The sequence below is a fragment of the Oncorhynchus keta genome, chromosome 27, assembly GCF_023373465.1.
Source record: "Oncorhynchus keta strain PuntledgeMale-10-30-2019 chromosome 27, Oket_V2, whole genome shotgun sequence".
NCBI lineage: Eukaryota > Metazoa > Chordata > Actinopteri > Salmoniformes > Salmonidae > Oncorhynchus > Oncorhynchus keta.
In genome coordinates this window covers 42,866,510-42,891,744 of record NC_068447.1, presented here as the reverse complement: position 1 = coordinate 42,891,744, position 25,235 = coordinate 42,866,510, and the positions used below count along the sequence as shown (strand labels likewise).

The 25,235-nt window shown below is 44.5% G+C and overlaps 2 protein-coding genes across 3 annotated transcripts; one reads left to right on the top strand and one right to left on the bottom strand.

Annotated features, from left to right (window-relative positions):
- Positions 1-835: 835 nt before the first annotated feature.
- On the bottom strand, positions 836-8,564 carry ribc1 (RIB43A domain with coiled-coils 1). Of its 2 annotated transcripts, none has more exons than XM_035739268.2 (8): positions 8,407-8,564; positions 8,052-8,275; positions 7,717-7,940; positions 7,293-7,407; positions 6,912-7,030; positions 1,705-1,947; positions 1,240-1,406; positions 836-1,012 (listed from the first exon to the last, which is right to left on the bottom strand). In XM_035739268.2, exons 2-8 carry the CDS (start codon positions 8,251-8,253, stop codon positions 931-933), a joined length of 1,152 nt encoding a protein of 383 aa, XP_035595161.1. In that variant the 5' UTR covers positions 8,254-8,275; positions 8,407-8,564; the 3' UTR covers positions 836-930. The 2 variants fall into 2 exon arrangements, with proteins under 2 accessions (XP_035595161.1, XP_035595158.1); XM_035739265.2 differs by having other exon boundaries at positions 8,357-8,556.
- Positions 8,565-8,624: 60 nt separating this feature from the next.
- On the top strand, positions 8,625-25,224 carry LOC118360123 (structural maintenance of chromosomes protein 1A). The gene is made up of 23 exons (XM_035739264.2): positions 8,625-9,019; positions 10,311-10,499; positions 10,759-10,871; positions 11,946-12,149; positions 12,373-12,611; positions 12,902-13,160; positions 13,393-13,533; positions 13,626-13,808; positions 14,089-14,196; positions 14,528-14,713; positions 14,866-15,045; positions 15,285-15,431; positions 16,689-16,826; positions 17,076-17,299; positions 19,794-19,935; positions 20,230-20,375; positions 20,642-20,795; positions 21,350-21,460; positions 21,690-21,846; positions 21,983-22,137; positions 22,349-22,570; positions 22,847-22,954; positions 23,187-25,224. The coding sequence occupies exons 1-23, from the start codon at positions 8,911-8,913 to the stop codon at positions 23,265-23,267; spliced, it is 3,696 nt and encodes a 1,231-aa protein (XP_035595157.1). The 5' UTR covers positions 8,625-8,910; the 3' UTR covers positions 23,268-25,224.
- Positions 25,225-25,235: the final 11 nt, after the last annotated feature.

The following is a 25,235-nucleotide window of genomic DNA, read 5'->3' as shown; positions in this document are numbered from 1 at the left end:
TTCTTTTATACTTACAACATAAATTCAAAATGAAAAGTGAATTTTAATTGCATATAGAAGAGAATGACAGTATCAGCTTCATTAGGGTACGAAATGTATGAATTTACAGTCGTGGTGGAGGGAATGGGAGGGAGGGAGGGATGGAGGGAGGGGACGGATACTGTGTATTTCACTGCCTGAGGGGAGACCGAGTCCCTCTGTGTGGTGTGTTTGGGGTCCCATTAGCACAATGGAACTGGGGGATTGGAGAGTACTGTAGTGTATTGGTAGTCTGATCCCAGATCTGTTTGTGCTGTATGGCCAACTCCTATGGTCGATATCATGCTAAAGTCACAGGAGTTGGCAGGACAGCCTAACCAGATCTGTGACCGGGCTAGTGTGTTCCTGCTAATTGGTTGAGACGGAAGTGGAGCGGGTTGATTGGTTAGGGAGGGGGTCACTGTGTGGAGTGGTGTTGTACTATATGTTATGGGTCCAATGACATTGTAACGATCTGCATTATGAATCAGCCACTTGTAACTAAATATGTGACAGTGAATTAAATAAAGAACCTTGGACTAATCGGAACCAAAAGAGGCGCCCTCGTTGTGTCATCATTAGAATCACTCATAGCGTCGATGTCTAAAGATGGTGACGTGCACGTTTTATCCTCAAAAGATCAGAGAAATTAGATATGAATCCCTACTGTGCATGAAACATAAAAGAACAGCTAGATAGACAGTCACGGTGTCCAGTATATACTTCAAATACAACTCCTGAGATAAGTTGCAGAAGACGGCAACATTTGACCTAGTGACTAAATTCTAGGTATAAAAAGACCAAAAAGCATGTAAAGTATGAGCATATCATCAACTTTATTTGCTTGTTGTGTTGTGCACATCCGTCTAAATCTGAGATCCAGTATTGTGCGGTGAGTTTGCGTTGGTCATCTCAGCGTGAGCTGCTGCTGAACTGAGTAAAGTACTGGGCCGTGGGTCTGTTGGTGTACAGCGTCTTGGACAGGAACTGCTGACTGGTGGAGACGAGATGGACAAAATACACTGTCAACGTCTGTTTTACAATTCAAATGTCTATTTTTATGTGAAAACTGGGACATTCAATTCTTTCACTGTGTATAGTATCTGTTTATACTTTGACAGTAAAGTGTTTGTGTGGTTATGTGCCATGATGTGTCTCACCCAGTATCTGTAAAGAAAGAATGTAAAGATTGATGTGTCTGAGTGTGGTTTGTGTGCTTACTGTTCGCGCTGGTCTCTGGCCAGCTGTTCATTGTATCGGTCCATCTCCATCCTCTTCTCCTTCTTCAGCTCCATCGCTTTCCTCTCCTCCTCGTCATCCTCTCGGGTCTGCACCATGCGCTGGAAGTCCCAGGCAGCGTCTCTCTGCCTCTCAATCTCCCTCAGCCTCTAAAATGATTTGAGAAAATTGGGGGAATATGATCAGAAGCCAGAGGGTGAAGATCGAAGGAGAGGTTCATGATGAGATTGCTTCTTCAATAAGCAATCAACAATAGTGATTGCCTATCAAAACCATAGAGATAAAACAATCTTATTTATATAATCGCAACAATCATGAACGAATATGTTCTCTTTAAGCTGAATGCAGATTTTGAACTGATTTGACTTTAAAATATGTATTGGTGTCAATGGAAGGTTTGCAAAAGATTTGCACTAGAATTAAAGTCGTTCATGAGGTTATCATTACCTTTCCCTCTAGGCGCTGTTCCTCTCTCTGCCTGCGGATAGCGCTCAGCTGAACGGGGCTCATCCCCCTCCACCTGTCCGTCAGCACCCTGGGCCCGCCCACTGGGCCTCCGTCTACTTGTCTCTCTGCAGCCTTGGGACATTCCGTTAGGATGTCTGATGTCACCATGTGCCACACCTCCGCCATCTCCTTGCCCTCCTTCCTCATGCGCTCCTTCCTCTCTTTCTCTACACACTCTGCAGCCTGTGGGTGGGGGTCATAGATAGGTTTAGAGTTCAAGGGTCAGAAGTTAGACCAAAAGTTCCATGACCTCCTAAGAGACGAGAGAGTTAAGTGTCATTGTCACAAGATCTGGGGAGTAAGTAGAAGTTGCACCCAACCACTGATACAGTGCATACCTTATTTACATAAGTATTCAGACCCTTTGCTATGAGACTTGAAATTGAGCTCAGGTGCATCCTGTTTCCATTGATCATCCTTGAGATGTTTCTACCGCTTGATTGGATTTCTCGTGTGGTAAATTCAATTGATTGGACATGATTTGGCAAGGCAAACACCTGTTTATATAAGGTCCCACAGTTGACAGTGCATGTCAGAGCAAAAACCAAGCCATGAGGTCGAAGGAATTGTCCGTAGAGCTCCGAAACAGGATTGTGTCGAGGCACAGATCTGGGAAATGATTAAAAAAAATGTCTGCAGCATTGCAGGTCCCCAAGAACACAGTGGCCTCCATCATTCTTAAATCGAAGAAGTTTGGAACCACTGACACTCTTCCAAGAGCTGGCCACCCGGCCAAACTGAGAAGGGCCTTGGTCAGGGAGGTGACCAAGAACCCGATGGCCACTCTGACAGAGCTCCAGAGTTTCTCTGTGGAGATGGGAGAGCCTTCCAGAAGGACAACCATCTCTGCAGCACACCACCAAACAGGCTTTTATGGTAGAATGGCCAGACGGAAGCCACTCTTCAGTAAAAGGCACATGGCAGCCCGCTTGGAGTTTGCCAAAAGGCACCTGAAGGACTCTCCGACCATGAGAAACAAGATTCTCTGGTCTGATGAAACCAAGATTGAACTCTTTGGCCTGGATGCCAAGCGTCATGTCTGGAGGAAACCTGGCACCTTCTCTATGGTGAAGCATGGTGTTGGCAGCATCATGCTGTGGGGATGTTTTTCAGCGGCAAGGACTGGGAGACTAGTCAGGATCGAGGGAAAGATGAACGGAGCAAAGTACAGAGAGATCCATGATGAAAACGTGCTCCAGAGCGCTCAGGACCTCAGACTGGGGGTGAAGGTTCACCTTCCAACAGGACAACGACCCTAAGCACAAAGCCAAAACAACTCAGGAGTGGCTTCAGGACAAGTCTCTGAATGTCCCTTAGTGGCCCAGCTGATCAAATATCTCTGGAGAGACCTGAAAATAGCTGTGCAGTGATGCTCCCCATCCAATCTGACAGAGCGTTAACATCTGCTAACCATGTGTATGTGACAAATAAAATTCGATTTGATTTGATTTGATTTAAGATCTGCAAAGAAGAATGGGAGAAACTCCTCAAATACAGGTGGGCCAAGCTTGTGGCGTCATAACCAAGAAGACTCGAGGCTGTAATCACTGCCAAATGTGCTTCAACAAAGTACTGAGTAAATGGTATGAATACTTGATATTGATATTTTTTTTGTAAACTAAAAACTGTTTTTGCTTTGTCATTATGGGGTATTGCGTGTAGATTGATGATGGAAAAACAACTATTTAATCCATTTTAGGATAAGGCTGTCACATAACAAAATTGTTTTCACACTCAACAGTTTCCCGTGCCTATCAAGGATGGTCCACCACCCAGAGGACATCCAGCCAACTTGACACAACTTGTGGGAAGCATTAGAGTCAACATGTGCCAGCATCCCTGTGGAACGCTTTCGACAACTTATAGAGTCCACGCCCTGACGAATTGAGGCTGTTCTGAGGGCAAAAGGGGGCATATATTAGGAATATCTTGTACACTCAGTGTATATATAGGACTTGATTCATTCTGTATCGTTGAAGTTCAGCACTATAGCGCGACTGAAACTTAAAGGCAATGTTCCTGCGTTTTACGGAGACCGCATTCACGGTAAACGCTGCATATGTCAGCTCAATCGGAAATGACCTTCACTTTTCAATCACGCTATAGTGCTGTACTTCCTCGATACAGATTGAATCTGACCTTTACTCTTCAACCTAATTGTTTTGGTTAGGGTTAATTTGGTCCTAGAGAGAGCAAGGGCATTTATGTCTATCTGGAGCCAGTCAATTACCTCCTAAGAGGCTACCTGCTAAAAGGGATCTAGAAATAGCACACTGTCTGTCTGTAGTGTAGCTAAGCTATAAAGGGTTATTACAGTTTTCTTTATCGCTTCGGTACTATTTTCACAAGTATGTGGTAACATTTCACAACTCTTTGTACAGAAATCGAAACCGACCATCAAAAAGGCTGTTTTCCCCCCCTCAACTTCAAGCACCTTTTCAATTGACTTAATAAGTACCACACACAAAATCACACAGTAACTTTTTCACCAAACCTAATCAGTGTGTCACCTAGAAACACCTAGAAACACAATGCAATGCTCACAATACTTTTCATATGATTCTCTTCTCCTTTGTTTAAAAATACATTTGACCGTCACTTAATCCAACTGCTTAATGGTTGATCACTTAACCGTTTGGTAAACCTAGAGATTTTAAACTGATCTGTCTACTATAAAAGGATTTTGAGAACAACCGATAGAAGGTGTCTTTGTAAAGTAGAAACATCTAAACGACTAGTCGTTATTGCTTATTGAGTTTACATAGTGGTCACCATATTAAAAACACTTCTTGCAAGTTCTTTCAATATGGAGCAGGATAGACAGCAAGGGAGAGGAAGAAACCAAAGAGCTCATGGACCAGGGGGGGGCGTCAGAGAGGTGGCCATGGGCCCCGTCAGAGGACAAAGAGGTGGACATCAGAGCGAGGGAGGCACGTGGTAAACGGAGGCCTTGCTATGGCAGAGGCTGCCAGACTCTTTCACCCCAATATGAAAAGATCAACTGTCAATTCGATCATGAGAACATTTCGCCAAGAAAACTGGTAAGTCTGCAGGATATGCACTATGCTTTACCATGACAAGAAACAGTCAATTACATTGTAATGCATGTCAATTCACAACACATGTCCCAGTATTCTTACAGTATGATCTACTGACAGTAGACTCTGTTCTACCCGCAGAATTGACAGAACACCCCATGCTGGTGCCCGTGGCTGTGTGCTGACCGACCAGCAGGAGTGGGCCGTGGTGGAAACGGTGAGGGCCAGGAATGACATAAGGCTGTACAAAATAAAGCAGGCCATTGAGGAGAACGATGACACCTTTGCCAATGGCATCCATCAGCCTACCAACAATCGCCAGCCTTTTGAAGAGGCACCAGATATCTAGGAAACACATTTGCCTGGTACCTTATGATAGAAACAACAGCCGGGTGAAACGACTGCGGGCAGAGAATCTTCAGGTACAGCACTATATAGTGTATTACTGTTCCTATTAATGCGCATGCTACTTCACAATATGTAAAACAAATAACTAACCAAAATATATTTTTAGTGGGTGATTTTACTTGAACCATCACAAGTATGTCTTTATTGATGAAGCAGGCTTCAATCTGGCCAAACCTCATCGGCCAACGGGCGACCGTCCAAATGCCTGGACAACGTGGGGGAAACATCTCCACGTGCGCAGCTATCTCTGAAGATGGTGTGGTAGGACGTAGGCCATTACTTGGACCCTACAACGCTGCTCACCTCAGTGTGTTTCTCAATGAAATTGAGCAGGCCTGTCAAGGTGAAGGGGTCACCCATGTCATTGTGTGGGACTATGTCAGGTTCCACCACGCAGAGGTGGTTCAGGCATGGTTTCGGGCCCATCCCCGATTCGTGACCCTATACCTGCCCCCATACTCTCCTTTCCTCATCCCTATTGATTTTATTCAGCATGGAGGTGGATCGCCATCCCCATGAGCGCGCTACTCTCCTGGCCATGGATGAGACATGCGACGACATCAATGCAGACCATTGTCAAGCTTGGATTCTCCATGCCAAAAGGTTTTTCCCGCGGTGCATGAACAATGACATTCACTGTGATGTGGATGAGAATTTATGGCCAAATGCTTAAGACAGGCGTGATGCAAATGAATGCGTGCGAAACGTTGTTTTATTTTCATTCTTTTAATTAGGTTAATTTCATTTCTTACATTTGATTAAAGACAGTATACCTTTTTTGCAAATGTATTTGAAAAATATATATTTATTTGCATGATTGACTGTAGAGGATGTCAACATTGATCACACCTTTGATTACACATTGGAAAAATACTATGAAAATTATAGATTTTCTGTCAATTTTGTTGGGTAATAGAAGTGTATATTGCCTAATGTGAAAATTGTAATTTACAGTTCTGTAGCATATTACTTTCAGCACTTCTAAGGGTGATTTGAAACGCATATCTTGAATTGTTTTGCTATTGGATTAACTGGTATGTAAAATGACTCAATTGAAAAGATATCATTATGTTGTGTTTTAGTGATTAAACCAATGTTCTCATTACATTTCACAATAAACTTGTATTTTGAATCAATGGTTGTGTGGTGCGAGATGTTTTACAATGCAAATGAATGCACAATGACAGGTTTTGAATGAAAAACGGGCTCCGTTACAAGTGTGACCAGTTTGTAGTTGTGCTTAAGAGTTGTGAAAATGTACCACATACTTCTGAAAATAGTACCAAAGTGATAAATAAAAACCTGAATACAAACCACACTGACATGAAAACCAGTGTGACCAGAACCGTTTATAATGATGCCTCGCACTGGGGAGAATCTATTCATATCAAGTCAGTCAAGGCAAATGAGACGAGAGAAAAAAGGATTTTTAGAAAGGAGACTATCTGCCAACGCATACATCAAAGCAGTTTGTGTAGTCGTGTGTGAGCACAAAGCAGTTTACGCCCCGTGCAGGTTACTTAGCGCCTCCAATGTGCTTGTCATCTCCCCTGAGTGAGTGTGTACGCATCGCTTAATGTCTTCAATTAGCTTTGTAATAAAAAAAAAAAAGAAGATATACTGTCTGAGTACATGTCATGTCACAGCTCACAGTCTCATCAGTGCATCCTTGGCTGGTGGCATGTGTGAGACGATGTGTACCTGAGCATGGTTGTAGTTGTTGAGAGCGATGCGGCCAGCCCTCTTACACTCCTCTTCCAGAGCGTCTAACTGAACAGCCCTCAGGTCCTGCTGTACCAGCTCCTTGCCTTTCAGTAGCTCTGCCACACACACACACACACATTTAGTTTAGGTAATGTCCTTAAATCATCCAAATGCCTTGTCATCCTGCACACACACACCCCTCATACACTCCCGCGGTTACAGTGCGTATTCTCAGGAGCCGTTGATGGGAGATGCTAATGTTTAGAGTGCAGTTATGCATATGAGAGCGTGTTGTGTTATTTGTGCGGGTGATGTGCAGTGTAGGTGTGTACAGTGCAGTTGTGCATAGTGTGTATGATAGCTGTGTGTCTGTTTCACCTTTGAGTTTATTCTCCTTCTGCAGTTTCTCACTCTGTTCTCTCTGTGCTCGTAGTGCTCTCTCTGTCTGCTCCATCTGAGCTCTCCTCTTATCATTGTCCCCAATGCCTTCTCCCTGAGTACAGCATACAAAACAGAAGCAGAAGAAAAAGACACATACATACATACATACATACATACATACATACATACATACATACATACATACATACATACATACATACATACATACATACATACATACATACAATACAGTATGTCCATGAAAACACACATTCAATAAATAAGTAAAATATTTTTAAAGAAAATGTGCTAAAATCCAGGCCAGGAGATATGGATTTGCATTATTCATTCATTTCAACATATTTCCCTATTTCCCTTAACACTGATATCTTGTTGCTTATAATAGTGTCATCTGTGATACCTGGAACACTTGCATACTGGCAGGTCCCAGCTCAGACTCTGGGATGGGAATGGACAACCCGAGCGCCCCCTGCCGGTGAACATTGAGATCAGCATCCCGGGTGTCTTCTGCCCGCTGTCGGATGGCCCGGTACTGGATGAGGTCTCTGTTTAACTCTGCTCTCCTCTCCTCTTCCTCCTGTTGCTGTTTCATCAACACTTTATCTTGAGTCACTCTCAACATGTCTGAGAAAAAAACAACGTCACATAGGCAATTTATGGTAAAATGCTTTCAAATGTGGTTCTTCTGAAGTTCCTCCTCTAAAACTTCAACTTGTCCCCCTGCCTTGTGCTTACCGAAAGCCCTCTCTCGCTGACCCGCCATCTCCTCCCGTTCTTTGTTCTCCGCCACCTGTTGCTCCAGTGCTTTGAGATCCAGACCCATCACTCGGTGTCTGGTGTTGAAAATGCGAGCCTGGCGCGCAGCCTCTGCCGCCCGTCGGCGTTCCACTGCCACATCCGCGGAGTTGTCCGGCACCGGCAAATCCACTTTATACATGCCTCTTCTAGGTCTGGTGTATCTATAGTAGGCATAAAAGTTGAACAAGATAATGATTTTGTTGCTTTGGCGATTAAATATTCCTAATAATATGAGAACCTACCACAAAACAGGTGCAACTATCATCATTCAAAGGTCACCTTCTTCACTCGCCTTTTGTTTAGTCGACACAAATCACCATGGCAACACCAGTGAACTAAATGTGCAACAAAAAAAAGTATCTAGATGACAAGATTGGCCCTATCAGTTTCACTGTAATAATAAGGACACCAGTGAGTGTGAATACATTCGATTACAAATGCTATTTTGTTAAATGTGAGAAATAAACAGTAGCATTGTGGCAGCAACATCTCGCGAGAACTAATTCACTTACGCGCGCGCTCAGAGGTCTCAAATCGAGTAGGAGGACTGTAAAATGGCGCATTGTTGTTGCAGTCGTACATTTTGAAAGCTAGCTTGCAAGCTGATCGAGTTCGTTAGCCGGGCACACCAACCGATTATGCAACTTTAGCTTATTTTTTTTATATTTTAAGTGTTTACCATATGCTTGCATGTTTCTCGTTTGAGTTCAAACGCTAGCTAGCATTAGCGACATTAGCTGCTAGCACAACAACACATATTCCTTCTTCTGTTTCCGCACAAGCGATCTGGTCAAAAATGGGTTATTTGAAACTAATAGAGATCGAAAACTTCAAATCTTACAAGGGCAGGCAAATCATCGGCCCCTTTCACAAGTTTACCGCGATTATTGGACCCAATGGATCCGGTAAGTAGTGGCCAATCAACATTGCAAGTAGGCTATCTAGCTAATGCTAACATTACTGTACTGCTAGTCCTAGCTAAATGGCTAGCTAATGTTAGTTTAGCCGGGTTGACTATTTGCATCAATGCATGCATGGGCGACTATACGTGTTACTTTGTCGATAACGACAGCATATGAACACTTGCTTTCTATTTAATATTAGCTACATTGTTGTTGTTGTTGCTATAACTGTAGCTAGCTAGCCACGGATCCAAAACGTTTTGCTATGATAAACATTTCCCTCACTGACAAATTCAATTGTAATTGTCACATGCGCCGAATACAACCTTACAGTGAAATGCTTACTTAAAAGCCCTTAACCAACAATGCAGTTAAGAAAATACCAACAACAAAAAAAGTAAAAGATAAGAATAACTAATGTTTAGAGCAACAGTAAATAACAATAGCGGGGCTATATACAGGGGCTTGCGGCACAGAGTCAATGTGCGGGGGCACCGGTGTCGAGGTACATATTAACTCAATTACATGTACGTAGGGTTATTAAAGTGACTATGCATAGATAATAACAGAGAGAGTGTGGGGGGGGCAATGCAAATAGTCTGGTAGCCTTTTGATTTGCTGTTCAGGAGTCTTATGGCTTGGGGGTAGAAGCTATTTAGGAGCCTCTTGGACCTAGACTTTGCGCTCCGGTACTGCTTGCCAGAACAGTCTATGACTAGGGTGACTGGAGTCTTTGACAATTTTTAGGGCCTTCCTCTGACACCGCCTGGTATAGATGTTCTGGATGGCAGGAAGCTTGGCCCCAGTGATGCACTGGGCGGTACGCACTACCCTCGGAGGCCGAGCAGTTGCCATACTAGGCAGTGATGTAACCCGTCAGGATGCTCTCGATGGTGCAGCTGTAAAACATTTTGAGGATCTGAAGACCCATGCCAAATCTTTTCAGTCTCCTAAGGGGGAATATGTTTTGTCGTGCCCTCTGGTGACTTTGAATGAGACCTTGCAGGTAGTTGATCTAATAAACATTAGCTAGATCAACAGTTTAATGTAGTGCCGGGCGCCGATCACGTCAACGTCGATTTAAGGCAGCCCCCGCACCTCTCTGATTCTGATGGGTTGAGTGCAATCGGAAGACAAATTTCGGTTGAATGCATTCAGTTGTGCAACTGATTAGGTATCAACTTATCCAGGTCCTAAGTTATTTACATCCTTTTCCAAGTAAACAATATTTGCAAGACTTGAATAGTTCACTGGCTGACTCCATTGGTTCCCATTCATATTCTCTCTCTCCCAGGCAAGTCCAACCTCATGGACGCCATCAGCTTTGTGCTGGCTGAGAAGACCAGCAACCTGCGTGTGAAGACTCTGAAGGACCTGATCCACGGAGCTCCCGTGGGGAAGCCGGCAGCCAACAGAGCCTTTGTGAGCATGGTGTACCATGAGGACAGCGGGGAAGAGCGCACCTTCACCAGAATCATCATTGGTATGCCACAGCTGTCTCCACATCCAGATGTGATAAACTGTGTGGCTGTGAAGCTTCCCTTAATGTCTGCTAGTCAAATTTGTGGTGTCGGGCTGAGTCTGAAATGGCACTCAAATCCCTCATAGTGCATTACTTTTGATGGGTCCTGGTCAAAAGTAGTGCACTATATAGGGAATAGGGTGCCATTTTGGACAGACCCTTGATATTCTGATCTCTTGTCGGATAGCCATAACTATCACAAATCTTCTCTGTGTGTCAGGCTCGTCGTCAGAGTACCGTATCAACAGTAAGGTGGTGAATCTGGCAGAGTACAGCGAGGAGCTGGAGAAACTAGGAATCCTCATCAAGGCCAGGAACTTCCTCGTCTTCCAGGTGAGAACCGATACAAACAGTAACATACAAACGCACGGTAATAGTCACATGCAAAAACTATATATATTGTTTTGTGTAAGTAGACCGATTTTCTCGATCTTCATATAAAATGTACACTACATATGCACATGCAAACAATTAGCATATTTTAGCAGAATATGTGTAGAGCTTCCTTAAAAGCTAATAAAATCAAATGTTATTTGTCACATGTGCCAAATACAACCAGTGTAGACCTTACAGTGAAATGCTTACTTACAAGCCCTTAATCAACAATGCAGATCAAGAAATAGTTGATCAAATATTTACTAAATAAACTGAAGTCAAAAAAATAATAACTAAGTCAAAAAGTAATACAAGAAATGTACGTAACAATAACAAGGGGGTAGCGAGTGACTGTGTAGGGGTACAGGATAGTCGAGCTAAAGTGACTATGCATAGATAATAAACAGCGAGTAGCAGCAGTGTAAAAACAAAAGGGGGGACAATGTAGATAGTCTGGTTGGCCATATGATTAGTTGTTAATTAGCAGTCTTATGGCTTGGGGGTAGAAGCTGTTAAGGAGCCTTTTGGTCCTAGACTTGGAGCTCCTGTACCGCTTGCAGTGCGGTAGCAGAGAGAACAGTCTTTGACTTGGGTGACTGGAGTCTTTGCCCATTTTTTGGGCCTTCCTCTGATACCACCTGGTATAGAGGTCCTGGATGTCAGGAAGCTTGGCCCCAGTGATGTACTGGGCCGTACGCAATACCCTCTTTTAACGCCTTGCGGTCAGATGCCGAGCAGTTGCCATACCAGGCGGTGATGCAACCGGTCAGGAGGCTCTCATTGGTGCAGCTGTATAACTAATAGCTGTTAGAAATGAGGTAAAACAGATTTAAGTTGGCCTGCAATAAAGTCTCCAGCCACTAGAAGCGCTGCTTCTGGGTGAGCATTTTCTTGTTTGCTTATGGCCTAATACAGCTGGTTGAGTGCGGTCTTAGTGCAGCACCGGTTTGTGGTGGTAAATAGACAGCTACGAATAATATAGATGAGAGCTCTGTGTTCGTAACCTCTGGCCTCTATGTATTCCCCAATCAGGGTGCGGTGGAGTCGATAGCCATGAAGAACCCTAAGGAGCGTACTGCTCTGTTTGAGGAGATCTCCCGGTCTGGGGAGCTGGCTCAGGAGTACGACCGTAGGAAGAAGGAGATGGTGAAGGCTGAGGAGGACACCCAATTTAACTACCACCGCAAGAAGAACATCGCCGCTGAACGCAAAGAGGCCAAGCAGGAGAAAGAGGAGGTATGGAAGACAGCCAGTCAGATAGCATCCTTCTCTTCTCACGAGAGCTTACTCACACTTCCCATCAGTAGGTAGAAGGTAATATTGAGACAGATTGATAGACCCCATTATTTTTGCAATTCACCCTACAACACAAAAATGTTTCAATAAAAATTGCCACCATTTGCGAACCTTCTATGTAGTTTTGATGTATCATTCACACTTTCTCCCTCCCCCTCTCCAGGCTGAGCGTTACCAGCGTCTGAAGGACGAGGTGGTGAAGGCCCACGTCCAGATGCAGCTGTTCAAGCTGTACCACAACGACGCCGAGATCGACAAGCTGAACCGCGAGCTGTCGCACCGCAACAAGGAGATCGACAAGGACCGCAAGAAGATGGACCACGTGGAGGAGGAACTGAAGGAGAAGAAGAAAGAGCTGGGGAGGATGATGAGAGACCAACAGACTGTGGAGAAAGAGATCAAGTGAGTGGGGATGGATGGAGGGAGGGAGGGAGAGCTGGGGAGGATTGAGAGACCAGCAGACTGTGGAGAAAGAGATCAAGTGAGTGGGGATGGAGGGAGGGAGAGCTGGGGAGGATTGAGAGACCAGCAGACTGTAGAGGAGGTCAAGTGCATAGGGAGGGAGCAAGGGGAAATGGGGGCAGGCCGTGAAGAAGAGCCTAAGAATACGATAGACCAGGTGGAATTGTTGCCATTTTGGAAGTTAACGGATTTAATATCTTAACCTTTTCCACTCCCTCTTCCTCCTACAGGGAGAAGGATGCTGAACTGAACCAAAAGCGTCCGCAGTACATCAAGGCCAAAGAGAACACCTCCCACAAGATCAAAAAACTGGAGGCAGCCAAGAAGTCCCTCCAGAACGCTCAGAAGCTGTACAAGAAGAGGAAGGGGGACATGGATGAGTTGGAGAAAGAACAGGGCGCTGTGGAGATGGCCCGGCAGGAGTTTGACGACCGCATGGAGGAGGAGGCCCAGAGCCAGGGACAGGACCTCACACTGGAGGAAAACCAGGTTGGAGCCTATGAACGGTCATGAGGGTGTTCCTAAGTTAAATATGAATGGTCACAGGGAGATAGACTGGGATCCTATGAAAGGTTACAGCGGACTATCAGGCAGCAGTGTTGCCTCAGTGAGGGATGTATGGGAAGGTCGCTGGTTCATCTGCCAGGTTAGCCAGACTTACTATCTCTCAAATATGTAGGTGAATATTCTATACTCGCCACCTTCCTCCCGCTCTCCCCAGGTGAAGGCCTACCACCGTCTGAAGGAGGAGGCCAGTAAGCGGGCGGCCACTCTGGCCCAGGAGCTGGAGAAGTTCAACAGAGACCAGAAGGCCGACCAGGACCGGCTCGACCTTGAGGAAAGGAAGAAAGTGGAGACCGAGGTAAAAGGACGATACGGAATACAGGGTTGTTGCTCGTCGGGGCACGCAATGTAAAAAGAGAGCTTGACGTTATTAATATGTTACATCTGCAGGCCAAGATCAAGCAGAAGATCCGTGAGATAGAGGAGAACCAGAAGCGTATTGAGAAGCTGGAGGACTACATTACCACCAGCAAGCAGTCTCTGGATGAACAGAAGAGAATGGAGGAGGAGCTTACTGAGGAGGTGGAGGGGGCCAAGAAGAGGATCGACGAGATCAACCTGGAACTCAACCAGGTACTGGAACACTTATCTGTCAGTCAACCAATCCACGCTATTGGTTGATCCTGAAACCCACCGGGGGAAAGTTAAAACGTTTTGTGTTGACATTGCATGATAACTGTATCAGAATTGCTCATCTGGAAGAGGGGAAAAAACTATACATTTTCAGTTTTGCCTGTCTCCTGTGGGGTTTGCTGCTATGTAGATTGGTAGCAAATGGCAAGTCCCAGGACCATGTCATATCAGTCGACATTGCCTGAGGACATTTGACTGACATCTTATCTCTGTTCCCTAGGTGATGGAGCAGCTGGGTGACGCCAGGATTGACAGACAGGAGAACAGCAGGCAGGCACGCAAAGCAGAGATCATGGAGAGCATCAAGAGACTGTATCCTGGGTCCGTGGTAAGACTGCAGGCACCTACCGATGCAGAGTTTGGACTGGGGAATGTCAGTTGGCATAGGGCAACCACCAAGTATTAAGAGATTCTACGCTGGATCTGTGCTTAAATTACTGGAGGCTGCAGCTGGCATAGACTGGAGGCATTGTAAGCAATAGGACAACCAGAGTAAGCTATCTATGCCTGTCACTGGGATGCCCTCTTCCTTCTCTGTTTTACACTCCCCGCAACTGCTCACTGTTCCTGTCTTCTAGACATGTTTCTTCCCTCAGAATATTGACGTGGCCGTGAAATGGTTTTGACACATTCCAGCGCTCTCTCCCTCTTCCCCGCAGTACGGCCGCCTGATCGACCTGTGCCAGCCCACTCAGAAGAAGTTTCAGATCGCTGTGACCAAGGTGCTGGGCAAGAACATGGATGCCATCATCGTGGACTCGGAGAAGACCGGCAGAGACTGTATCCAGTACATCAAGGAGCAGCGAGGAGAGCCGGAGACCTTCCTGCCCCTCGACTATCTGGAGGTAACACACTGGGGGAAGACTTAAGTTTAACGGGACTGGTCACTTACACATGGGACTCCACGATGGCATTATGTGAACACAGACCCATATCAGTCCGGTCTATTGATCTCCGGCTCTGTGCTCGTGTCAGTCTTAACGGTCCGTGTCTCCAGGTGAAGCCTACAGATGAGAAGCTGCGCGAGCTGCGCGGCGCCAAGCTGGTGATCGATGTGATCCGCTACGAGCCGCCTCACATTAAGAAGGCCCTGCAGTACGCGTGTGGTAACGCACTGGTCTGCGAGAACGTAGAGGACGCTCGGCGCATCGCCTTCGGAGGGCCCTACAGACACAAGGTAGGAGGGAAACGCACGCACACTGATGCATACACACTCACACACCATAGTGTTTTCAACAAGCACATGGAGTAGCCAGCCAAATAGAAAAAGTAGCCAGCCCGGAAATTTTCTATTTTGTTGGCCTCTGGTACATTCTAATGCTAGGTTGTATTTTTTTGCGCACAGACACAAGGTACGCACACACCTTGAGTGGAAGACGTGCACTGACTCCTCTCTTTCCCTCTACCTCCCTCCAGACAGTGGCCCTGGACGGTACTCTGTTCCAGAAGTCCGGTGTGATCTCTGGGGGTGCTAGTGATCTGAAGGCTAAGGCCAGGCGCTGGGATGAGAAGGCTGTGGACAAACTCAAGGACAAGAAGGAGAAACTCACTGAGGAACTCAAGGTAAGCGGTCACTATGGCCACTGGGGTCTTGAGCATCGTCAGCATCATCATCATCATCACCATCATCATAACATGTTATGGCGCTCAAGGTAATCCAGTCGCACATCCCATGGTTATGAGGTAGGATGCTCCAAATCACAAATCTTCCCTCTGTTGTTTTCCGGCACTGGGCAAATTTCAGGTCTGTTGATCACAAACTTGAACATTGAAAATTCGGTGTAACTTCCGGCGCGTTTAATTGTGAACCCTGAGGGTGTACCTGCTTTTAGGTTAGATTTAACACTGGTCAAGCAGGCTACTGTGGCTATTTTATAATAATGCAGGTCTACCAGAGTGGCCTACCATCAAAAACAATGGAGAAATGCATTCCATAACATTTTAACATGGAAATAGCTGTTCCATCATTCAGCCTACAGTAGCAGCCAATGTGGGAAAAACACGCAGGGCTTGATATTAACCTGTTTATCCACTTGTCCTTCAGACAAGGTGGTGACTGAAAAGGTTGTTGTGTTTTGTAAGAAGCCACTTTACAAAATATAGAATGTGTCATTATTCCCATACCATAATCACAGAGAATCAGTCAAATTATACTACTCGCTGTCTCACCTGCCTCATTTCAAAGATTTCTAGAAACACACATTGTGCTCTTGTAGGAAGCAAACAGTCCCCCCTTGCTGACTGATCTATAATTGGGCTAATAACTCACTAACTACTAACGGATATGAACAAATGTGCACATGTGGCACTCGCTTTGATCTATAAAATAAAAAACAAGCTCAAAAAACGACCACTCATGCTGTAAACACAGCATTATTATAGTAAGTCTTGCATAATTAGTTTTTTTCTCTCTCGGTATGTTGAATTGAAAGTGGATAATATTGTGTTGATTCGATCACAATTCCCACAGTAAAGGGAAACGTTCATAGTGTTAACTGAACTTCACTCAACTTTCCGGAGTTTTGATCTCGTGCTTCTCTACGCGGGCTGATAATTCTTCTGCGTGGCTTAGAGGGAATATTGCTCATAACATATTACCATACTTATAACATATATGAAACTTAAGTACCGTAAAACCTATTTTACTTATCTGTTATCAAGCTGCAGTTGGATAAGCAGCCTAATGTATCTATTAGAACGTTGTCACGGCTGACAACTGAACACAAGCACTGCGATAACAATGATGCCTCTCTGAAAGGAACAGGACTACAATAACAATGAGGCATCTCGCTCTCGCTCGCTCTCTCTCTCTGGGTGTAGGAGCAAATGAAGGCTAAGAGGAAGGAGGCAGAGCTGCGCCAGGTTCAGTCTCAGGCCCATGGCCTCCAGATGAGACTGAAATACTCCCAGAGCGACCTGGAGCAGACCAAGACCCGACACCTCTCCCTCAACATGCAGGTATGGATGTTTAGCAACACAGTGTCCGTTCGTTTTGCGGTAGCCCTAAACCAAGGGTCTGAAACCTGTGGCTCTGGAGCTGCATGTGGCCTTTTTTATGCGATGTGGTGATCTATAATGATTTATTTAAAGTCATCAATAGAAGTTTCTACTGCACAATGTGTGTGTCAGTAGGGTTTCTAGAACCCCGTGGACACACTGTTGTGATTTCAATAGACTAGCTTGAAGTCCTTTTCCCATCCCCCGTAGGAGAAATCCAAGCTGGAGAGTGAGCTGGCTAACTTCGGCCCTCGCATCAACGACATCAAGAGGATCATCCAATCCCGTGAAAAGGAGGTCAATAATTTGAGAGACCGGATGAACGTTGTGGAAGATGAGGTGTTTATCGAGTTCTGTAAGGAGATTGGGGTCAGGAACATCAGAGAGTTCGAGGAGGAGAAGGTGAAGAGGCAGAACGAGATCGCCAAGAAACGGTAATTCACTCTCCTCCGTTGTGTCAATGTCAAATCAAACTTTATTTGTCACATGCGCCAAATACAACAAGTGTAGACATTACCGTGAAATGTACAAGCCCTTAACCAACAGTGTAGTTCAAGAAGAGTTAAGAAAATATTGACCAAATAAACTAAAGTAAAAAATAAAAGGTCAACAATAAAATAAGGCTACATACAGTGCCTTGCGAAAGTATTCGGCCCCTTTGAACTTTGCAACCTTTTGCCACATTTCAGGCTTCAAACATAAAGATATAAAACTGTATTTTTTTGTGAAGAATCAACAACAAGTGGGACACAATCATGAAGTGGAATGACATTTATTGGATATTTCAAACTTTTTTAACAAATCAAAAACTGAAAAATTGGGCGTGCAAAATGATTCAGCCCCCTTAAGTTAATACTTTGTAGCGCCACCTTTTGCTGCGATTACAGCTGTAAGTCGCTTGCGGTATGTCTCTATCAGTTTTGCACATCGAGAGACTGAAATTTTTTCCCATTCCTCCTTGCAAAACAGCTCGAGCTCAGTGAGGTTGGATGGAGAGCATTTGTGAACAGCAGTTTTCAGTTCTTTCCACAGATTCTCGATTGGATTCAGGTCTGGACTTTGACTTGGCCATTCTAACACCTGGATATGTTTATTTTTGAACCATTCCATTGTAGATTTTGCTTTATGTTTTGGATCATTGTCTTGTTGGAAGACAAATCTCCGTCCCAGTCTCAGGTCTTTTGCAGACTCCATCAGGTTTTCTTCCAGAATGGTCCTGTATTTGGCTCCATCCATCTTCCCATCAATTTGAACCATCTTCCCTGTCCCTGCTGAAGAAAAGCAGGCCCAAACCATGATGCTGCCACCACCATGTTTGACAGTGGGGATGATGTGTTCAGGGTGATGAGCTGTGTTGCTTTTATGCCAAACATAACGTTTTGCATTGTTGCCAAAAAGTTCAATTTTGGTTTCATCTGACCAGAGCACCTTCTTCCACATGTTTGGTGTGTCTCCCAGGTGGCTTGTGGCAAACTTTAAACAACACTTTTTATGGATATCTTTAAGAAATGGCTTTCTTCTTGCCACTCTTCCATAAAGGCCAGATTTGTGCAATATACGACTGATTGTTGTCTTATGGACAGTCTCCCACCTCAGCTGTAGATCTCTGCAGTTCATCCAGAGTGATCATGGGCCTCTTGGCTGCATCTCTGATCAGTCTTCTCCTTGTATGAGCTGAAAGTTTAGAGGGATGGCCAGGTCTTGGTAGATTTGCAGTGGTCTGATACTCCTTCCATTTCAATATTATCGCTTGCACAGTGCTCCTTGGGATGTTTAAAGCTTGGGAATTTTTTTTGTATCCAAATCCGGCTTTAAACTTCTTCACAACAGTATCTCGGACCTGGTGTGTTCCTTGTTCTTCATGATGCTCTCTGCGCTTTTAACGGACCTCTGAGACTATCACAGTGCAGGTGCATTTATACGGAGACTTGATTACACACAGGTGGATTGTATTTATCATCATTAGTCATTTAGGTCAACATTGGATCATTCAGAGATCCTCACTGAACTTCTGGAGAGTTTGCTGCACTGAAAGTAAAGGGGCTGAATAATTTTGCACGCCCAATTTTTCAGTTTTTGATTTGTTAAAGTTTTAAATATCCAATAGATGTCGTTCCACTTCATGATTGTGTCCCACTTGTTGTTGATTCTTCACAAAAAAATACAGTTTTATATCTTTATGTTTTGAAGCCTGAAATGTGGCAAAAGGTCGCAAAGTTCAAGGGGGCCGAATACTTTCGCAAGGCACTGTATAGAGGGTACCAGTACCGAGTCAATGTGCGGGGGTACAGGTTAGTTGAGGTAATATGTACATGCAGGTAAAGTGACTGCGTACATAATAAACAGTGAGTAGCAGCACTGTAAAAATGGGGGTGGGGGGGTTAATGCAAATAGTACGATTAGCAATTAATCCTTTTGGACCTAGACTTGGTGCTCAGGTACCGCTTGCTGTGCAGTAGCAGAGAGAACAGTCTATGACTAGGGTGGCTGGAGTCTTTGGTAATTTTTAAGGCCTTCCTCTGACACTGCCTGGTATAGAGGTCCTGGATGGCAGGAAGATTGGCCCCAGTGACGTACTGGGCCGTACGCACTAACCTATGTAGCGCCTTGCTGTCGGAAGCTGAGCAGTTGCCATACCAGGCGGTGATGCAACCAGAAATCCTTTTGATTTCCCATGCCAAATATTTTCAGTCTCCTGAGGGGGGAATAGGCATTGTGAATGTGAACTTGTTTCTGTGCGCTGTAGTCAGCCATTTTGTCTGTCTCTTGGGCTCTTCCTCAATTAATCTTCCTTTGATTCCTCACATCCTCTCACCTGTTTCTTAAAACGCAAAGGTCTGAGGGGGAAGGGGAATTGAGAGAGAGAGAGAGAGAGAGACGGTTTCTTTGAGTGTATTAACCTAACGTCATCCATTTTGTGACCTTTAGGCTGGAGTTTGAAACCCAGAAGACTCGTCTGGGTATCCAGCTAGACTATGAGAAAAACCAGCTGAAAGAGGACAAGGAGAAGGTCATGATGTGGGAGCAGACGGTCAAGAAGGACGAGGCGGAGATAGAGCGACTCAAGAAGGTAAAGGGAGATTTACATAAACGGCTTCCGAACTAAGTCTTGAAATGTGCAGTTGCACACTCTCACTCAATGGATTTAACAATGGCGGAAACTCCGTCCAACCACTCGTCCACCAATCCAATGCTTTTATATCCATGACGAGGAGTGTGCACGCCTCGGGTGAAGGGAGGAGACTCGGGACGCAGCCTAAATTCTTAGACCGATGGCTCTAATCAAATGTGTAAATCTCTTTGTTAGGTGAGATTGGATGGTTTTTAAACTTCTTTTCCCTCTCTCCCTGCGTCCCTTTCCCAGGAGGAGCACCGCCACATGAAGATCATCGACGAAACCATGGCCCAGCTGCAGGACCTGAAGAACCAGCACCTCACCAAGAAGTCTGAGGTCAACGACAAGAACCACAACATGGAGGAGATACGCAAGAAACTGGGAGGAGCCAACAAGTGAGTCGCAAAACATAGACGCTTGCGCCCACTCAAACTCCCATCCTCTTTTTCTGCCCGTTTCTGAAAGGCACATATGTCTAACTTACTACATTATTATTGTATGTGATTAAAAAAGAAATAACCGTTTGTAGCATTGCCATTTGGTTTGTGTTCAACAATTTTGTGTTTACCTTAGGGAGCTGACCCAGAGAGACGCTTACTCGTTTTGTAGCGTTGCAGTTTGCGGCGGTATTGTTTGACCCCGATGTGTGTTATTCCCCCAGGGAGCTGACCCAGCTGCAGAAGGAAGTGACGGCCATCGAGACCAAGCTGGAGCAGAAACGCAGCGACCGCCACAACCTGCTGCAGGCCTGTAAGATGCAGGACATCAGACTGCCTCTACGCTCTGGGACCATGGATGACATCGGCCAGGGAGAGGTACTAAACACTCTCTCTCTCTCTCTCTCCCACCCTCTCTTTGTCCAGCTTTCTACCTCCCTTTTTCTCTCTCTCTGACATGGGAAATGTATGTTTACATTGCCAAAGCAACAATAAAGAAAACATAACTCACAAAAGAAATAGACATTTCAAATGTCATTATGTGCAAGTAGTTAAAGTACAAAAGGGAAAATAAATGGGTTGTATTTACCATGGTGTTCTTCACTGGTTGCCCTTTTCTTGTGGCAACGGGTCACAGATCTTGCTGCTGATATGGGAGTTCATCAAAATTGGGTTTGTTTCACATTCTTTGTGGGTCTGTGTAATCTGAGGGAAATCTGTGTCTCTATGGTCAAACATTTGGCAGGAGGTTAGGAAGTGCAGCTCAGTTTCCACCTCCTTTTGTAAGGCAGTGTGCACATAACCTAAGGTGGCCTTCCCCAATAAAAAGTCTATGGTCACTGAGCCTGTACATAGTCAAAGCTTTCCTTAAGTTTGGGTCAGTCATTCTATGTGTTACGGATTTATCTTGTTGTTTCTCTCTCTGTGTGTAGGGGAGCTCCCAACAGGAGGAGTCGAGCAGCAGTCAGAGAACGTCCAGTACTGTCCTGGCTAAAGAGGCTCTCATAGAGATAGACTACAGCATCCTGTCTGAAGACCTCAAGGTAAGAAATACACCCGTGCGTGAACCCTGCATACTAAGGCTATGTCGGGGAGTGTGCAAGTGCACACTTTGGGAGTCGTGTGCAGAATTGGGACGCAGTTAATCTGTGGGGGACTGTACGTGTAAAATGGTCTGTTTCAGCCATCATTCAATACCCAGCGGTTGTTTTTTTTTGTGTGAGTTTGAAATGTAGTGTGAGTCGCCTTGCATATTTGTCTGCTGTTTCTCAGGACGCGCTGGCGGAGGATGAGATCAAGGCAGAGATGCACACGCTGCAGCAACGTCTCAACGAGCAGCAGTCCATACTGCAGAGAATCAGCGCACCCAACATGAAGGCCATGGAGAAACTAGAGTCCGTCAGGGACAAGTTCCAGGAGACCAGCGACGGTACGGAGGAGAATGAGTCTGAGGACGTGGACTAACTTTTACCGTCTCTCTCTCTTGGCGAATGTGTCGTATGAAACGGGGAAGGATGCGTCTTCATTTGCGTAATGTGTTCACGGTGGTCTATTCTGCATTCCAGAGTTTGAGGCGGCCCGTAAGCGAGCCAAGAAGGCCAAGCAGGCGTTTGAGCAGATCAAGAAGGAGAGGTTTGACCGCTTCAACGCCTGTTTTGAGGCTGTGTCCACCAACATCGATGAGATCTACAAAGCCCTGTCACGCAACAGCTCTGCCCAGGTACTGTCCCTCAGCAATACTCCATAGTAGTACTGTACCAAACTGTCTTAAACATATTCCACCAAGTCAAACTAGCTACAAACTGTATTATGTGGTATTTGCATTAACATAGGGGTCATTCCATATGAAATCAATGGTCTGTTTGACTGCGCCCCTTTCGATTTATACAAAACTTTTGTCGGTGTGTTGATGTTGTGTTCCTTCATCCCAGGCCTTCCTTGGGCCGGAGAACCCTGAGGAGCCTTACCTGGATGGGATCAACTATAACTGTGTGGCCCCTGGTAAGCGGTTCAGACCCATGGACAACCTGTCTGGAGGGGAGAAGACTGTAGCTGCCCTGGCTCTGCTGTTCGCCATACACAGCTACAAGCCGGCCCCATTCTTCGTCCTGGACGAGATTGATGCTGCGCTGGACAACACCAACATTGGCAAGGTCTGTGTCTAAAACCCTGCCGCGTGAACAATCGTTGTTTATGTATTGAAATACCTTTAATGTGTTTACGATGTCGTTGTCCTGAAATCTCGCTAAAACCACTATCAGTCTAAAATGGCACCCTATTCTTGATGTAAGTGCACTAATTTTAAAGTAGTGCACTATATATTGTAGGGATAGGTTGGAGATGTCTGATGTGTTGTCGATCCACATTATCCAGATGACTATGTTATGTCATGACCATGCTGTTATGTCTAATACTGTCCGTCTATGCAGGTGGCCAACTACATCAAAGACCAGTCAGTGAACACTCAGGCCATAGTGATCTCTCTAAAGGAAGAGTTCTACACCAAGGCTGACTCTCTCATCGGAGTCTATCCAGAGGTACAGGCGCAACAAAACACACACACACACACACACACAACACAAGATGGAACACACCTATCCATAAAGCCTTGTAATACTTCGCTTTCACATAAAAACATTACTATAAGAATGTCTTGACATTTTTCTCTCACATTTTAGATAATAGAATGAATGTAGCTATGTATGCTAACTGTTTTCTGAAATAAGGGCAAAACTGACAGCGTTACTCTCCCCCCTCCCCCCCACACAGCAAGGAGATTGCGTCATCAGCAAAGTACTGACCTTTGACCTGTCGGTGTACCCTGATGCAAACCCCAACCCCAACGAGTAGAAACCCAACAAGTAGGATATCACACAGAGGAGAGGAGCAAAATGACAGGCATACTTTTTAACTCATTGGCATTTTGACGTTCTGGTTAACCAACTGAACCAGGGTCATATTCATTAGTGCAGGCAACCGAAAATGTTTTAAAACATTTTTGTAACTGAGAACAGAATATTTGTGTTTCTTATTGGACAAGTCCAGCTGGTCCCTACCAAATGAATATGACCCAAATCGCTCGTGTCTATGGATGGCAAATGTAGCTAATAATGTGTTCTGTGGTGTGTTGGTTGTATCGTGGATCAAACATCCATTAGCTAATAGATGTTGTTTGCTATCATGTTTTTAAAAATAATTTCTGTATTTTTGGAGTATATTAGAATTAGAAAATTTGTGCTATTTCTGAATGGAGTGGGAGTGGGTGAGAAGTTACAGCAGCTGAAAGTTGTTATTTCTAGAAAGATTCACCTTGAATATAATGTGCATTTATACAATTTGAATCTTTTAATTTGGAACCATGTGAGTATTGTATTTCAGGACAAGGTTATATGAGGCTTAGAAAAATTGTAAAATGATTTGGAAATCATGCCTTGTTTACAATTTGTGTATTTGTATCAGGCTTTTGTCCCTCAGACGGTAGGAACCTGCTGACAATGATAATGTATTACATGTAACCATTATGCTTTTTTCTTGTTTTTTGGTCTTATAAATGTTTTCTACTAATCTCTTTCCCTTTCTTCAAATTCTTGCTTTCTGTTATTTCACTGGTTTATCTAAATGGAAGTATCTGAAATTCTGCTATTTTCTACTTTGTGTTCAGCCTGTTTTTTTTGTTTTTTCCCCCTACTTAAAAAAACAACTTTTGTCTGAATTGTGTCACGATTGGAAGACCCTGAGGTCCCATTAGGTGGCCACTTCATTCCTAGTAAGATATCATCTGATCATTTTAAAATCCCCACACCTAACTAGCCTGTATCCAAGCTGAATTTTCTGGTTGTTTCACTTTCTTCAAAGTGTGGCTCAATGTCAGCAATGGTTATTATTTCTCTACCTTTTTGGCAAGATTAAGTCAGTAATGGCCACAGTTGGTTACACCAACAGGAATGACACATAAGAAGACGTCTTTGTACACCGGACGACCATAAAGTAAAACAGCCCATAGGAAATACCATGGCGGTGTTGGATGGAGAAACGGAGGCGTTTGGTGTCGTTGAAGGGAAGCCGCTAGCACGACAGTGAGTGGCGCAACCCTAAAATATACGTGAAACGAAACAACACTGTTTAAATCGGGCTACCAAGCCACCTGTTAGTTTTACCAGACAGGCTCTGAGCCTTTCCCCAAATGTCCTGGTTTTCCAGAAAACCATGTTGGAAGTTAACCTGGAATCAGGAGGGAACATGCAGTAAATTCAGGAATCCTCCAAATGGGAATTTGGGGGAAGTTACCAAATTATTATATAAAAAAATAAATAATAATCTAATCATGACCTAAGTTAATACGAGGTAAATCACAGCTGTTTTAATTATATTATTGGATATAAACTGCGATGAGATCATGAAACTACATTAGGGAAATCCATCTAATTTGACCACCTTGCTAGATTAGCTGCTTCCTCTGAAGAGGGGAACAACTGGTGAACATGACTTAAGACCAGAATGATGAAAAGCAGTTATTTTATTGTTATTAATTTTACGTTAGGTGTATGTTCATATCCAATCTTTATGAGTTGTATCACTAAAGCGAGGGTCAATTTATAAAGGTGAGGAAGGTTTATGAGTTTAGCCCTATTGACTTGGGGATGGAGTCTGCTTTTAAAGTGTCCCCCTGCCTCCCTGTTTTTTTAAAATCTGTCCAGGGCCAATGGGAAATGTAATTATCCGTTTTAAGGGTCAGTTTTGCATAAGACACGTTTATTCCATTGACATTGTATCAATTCTTTTTAGTTAATAAAATATACTATTTTAACTTGTATTCTA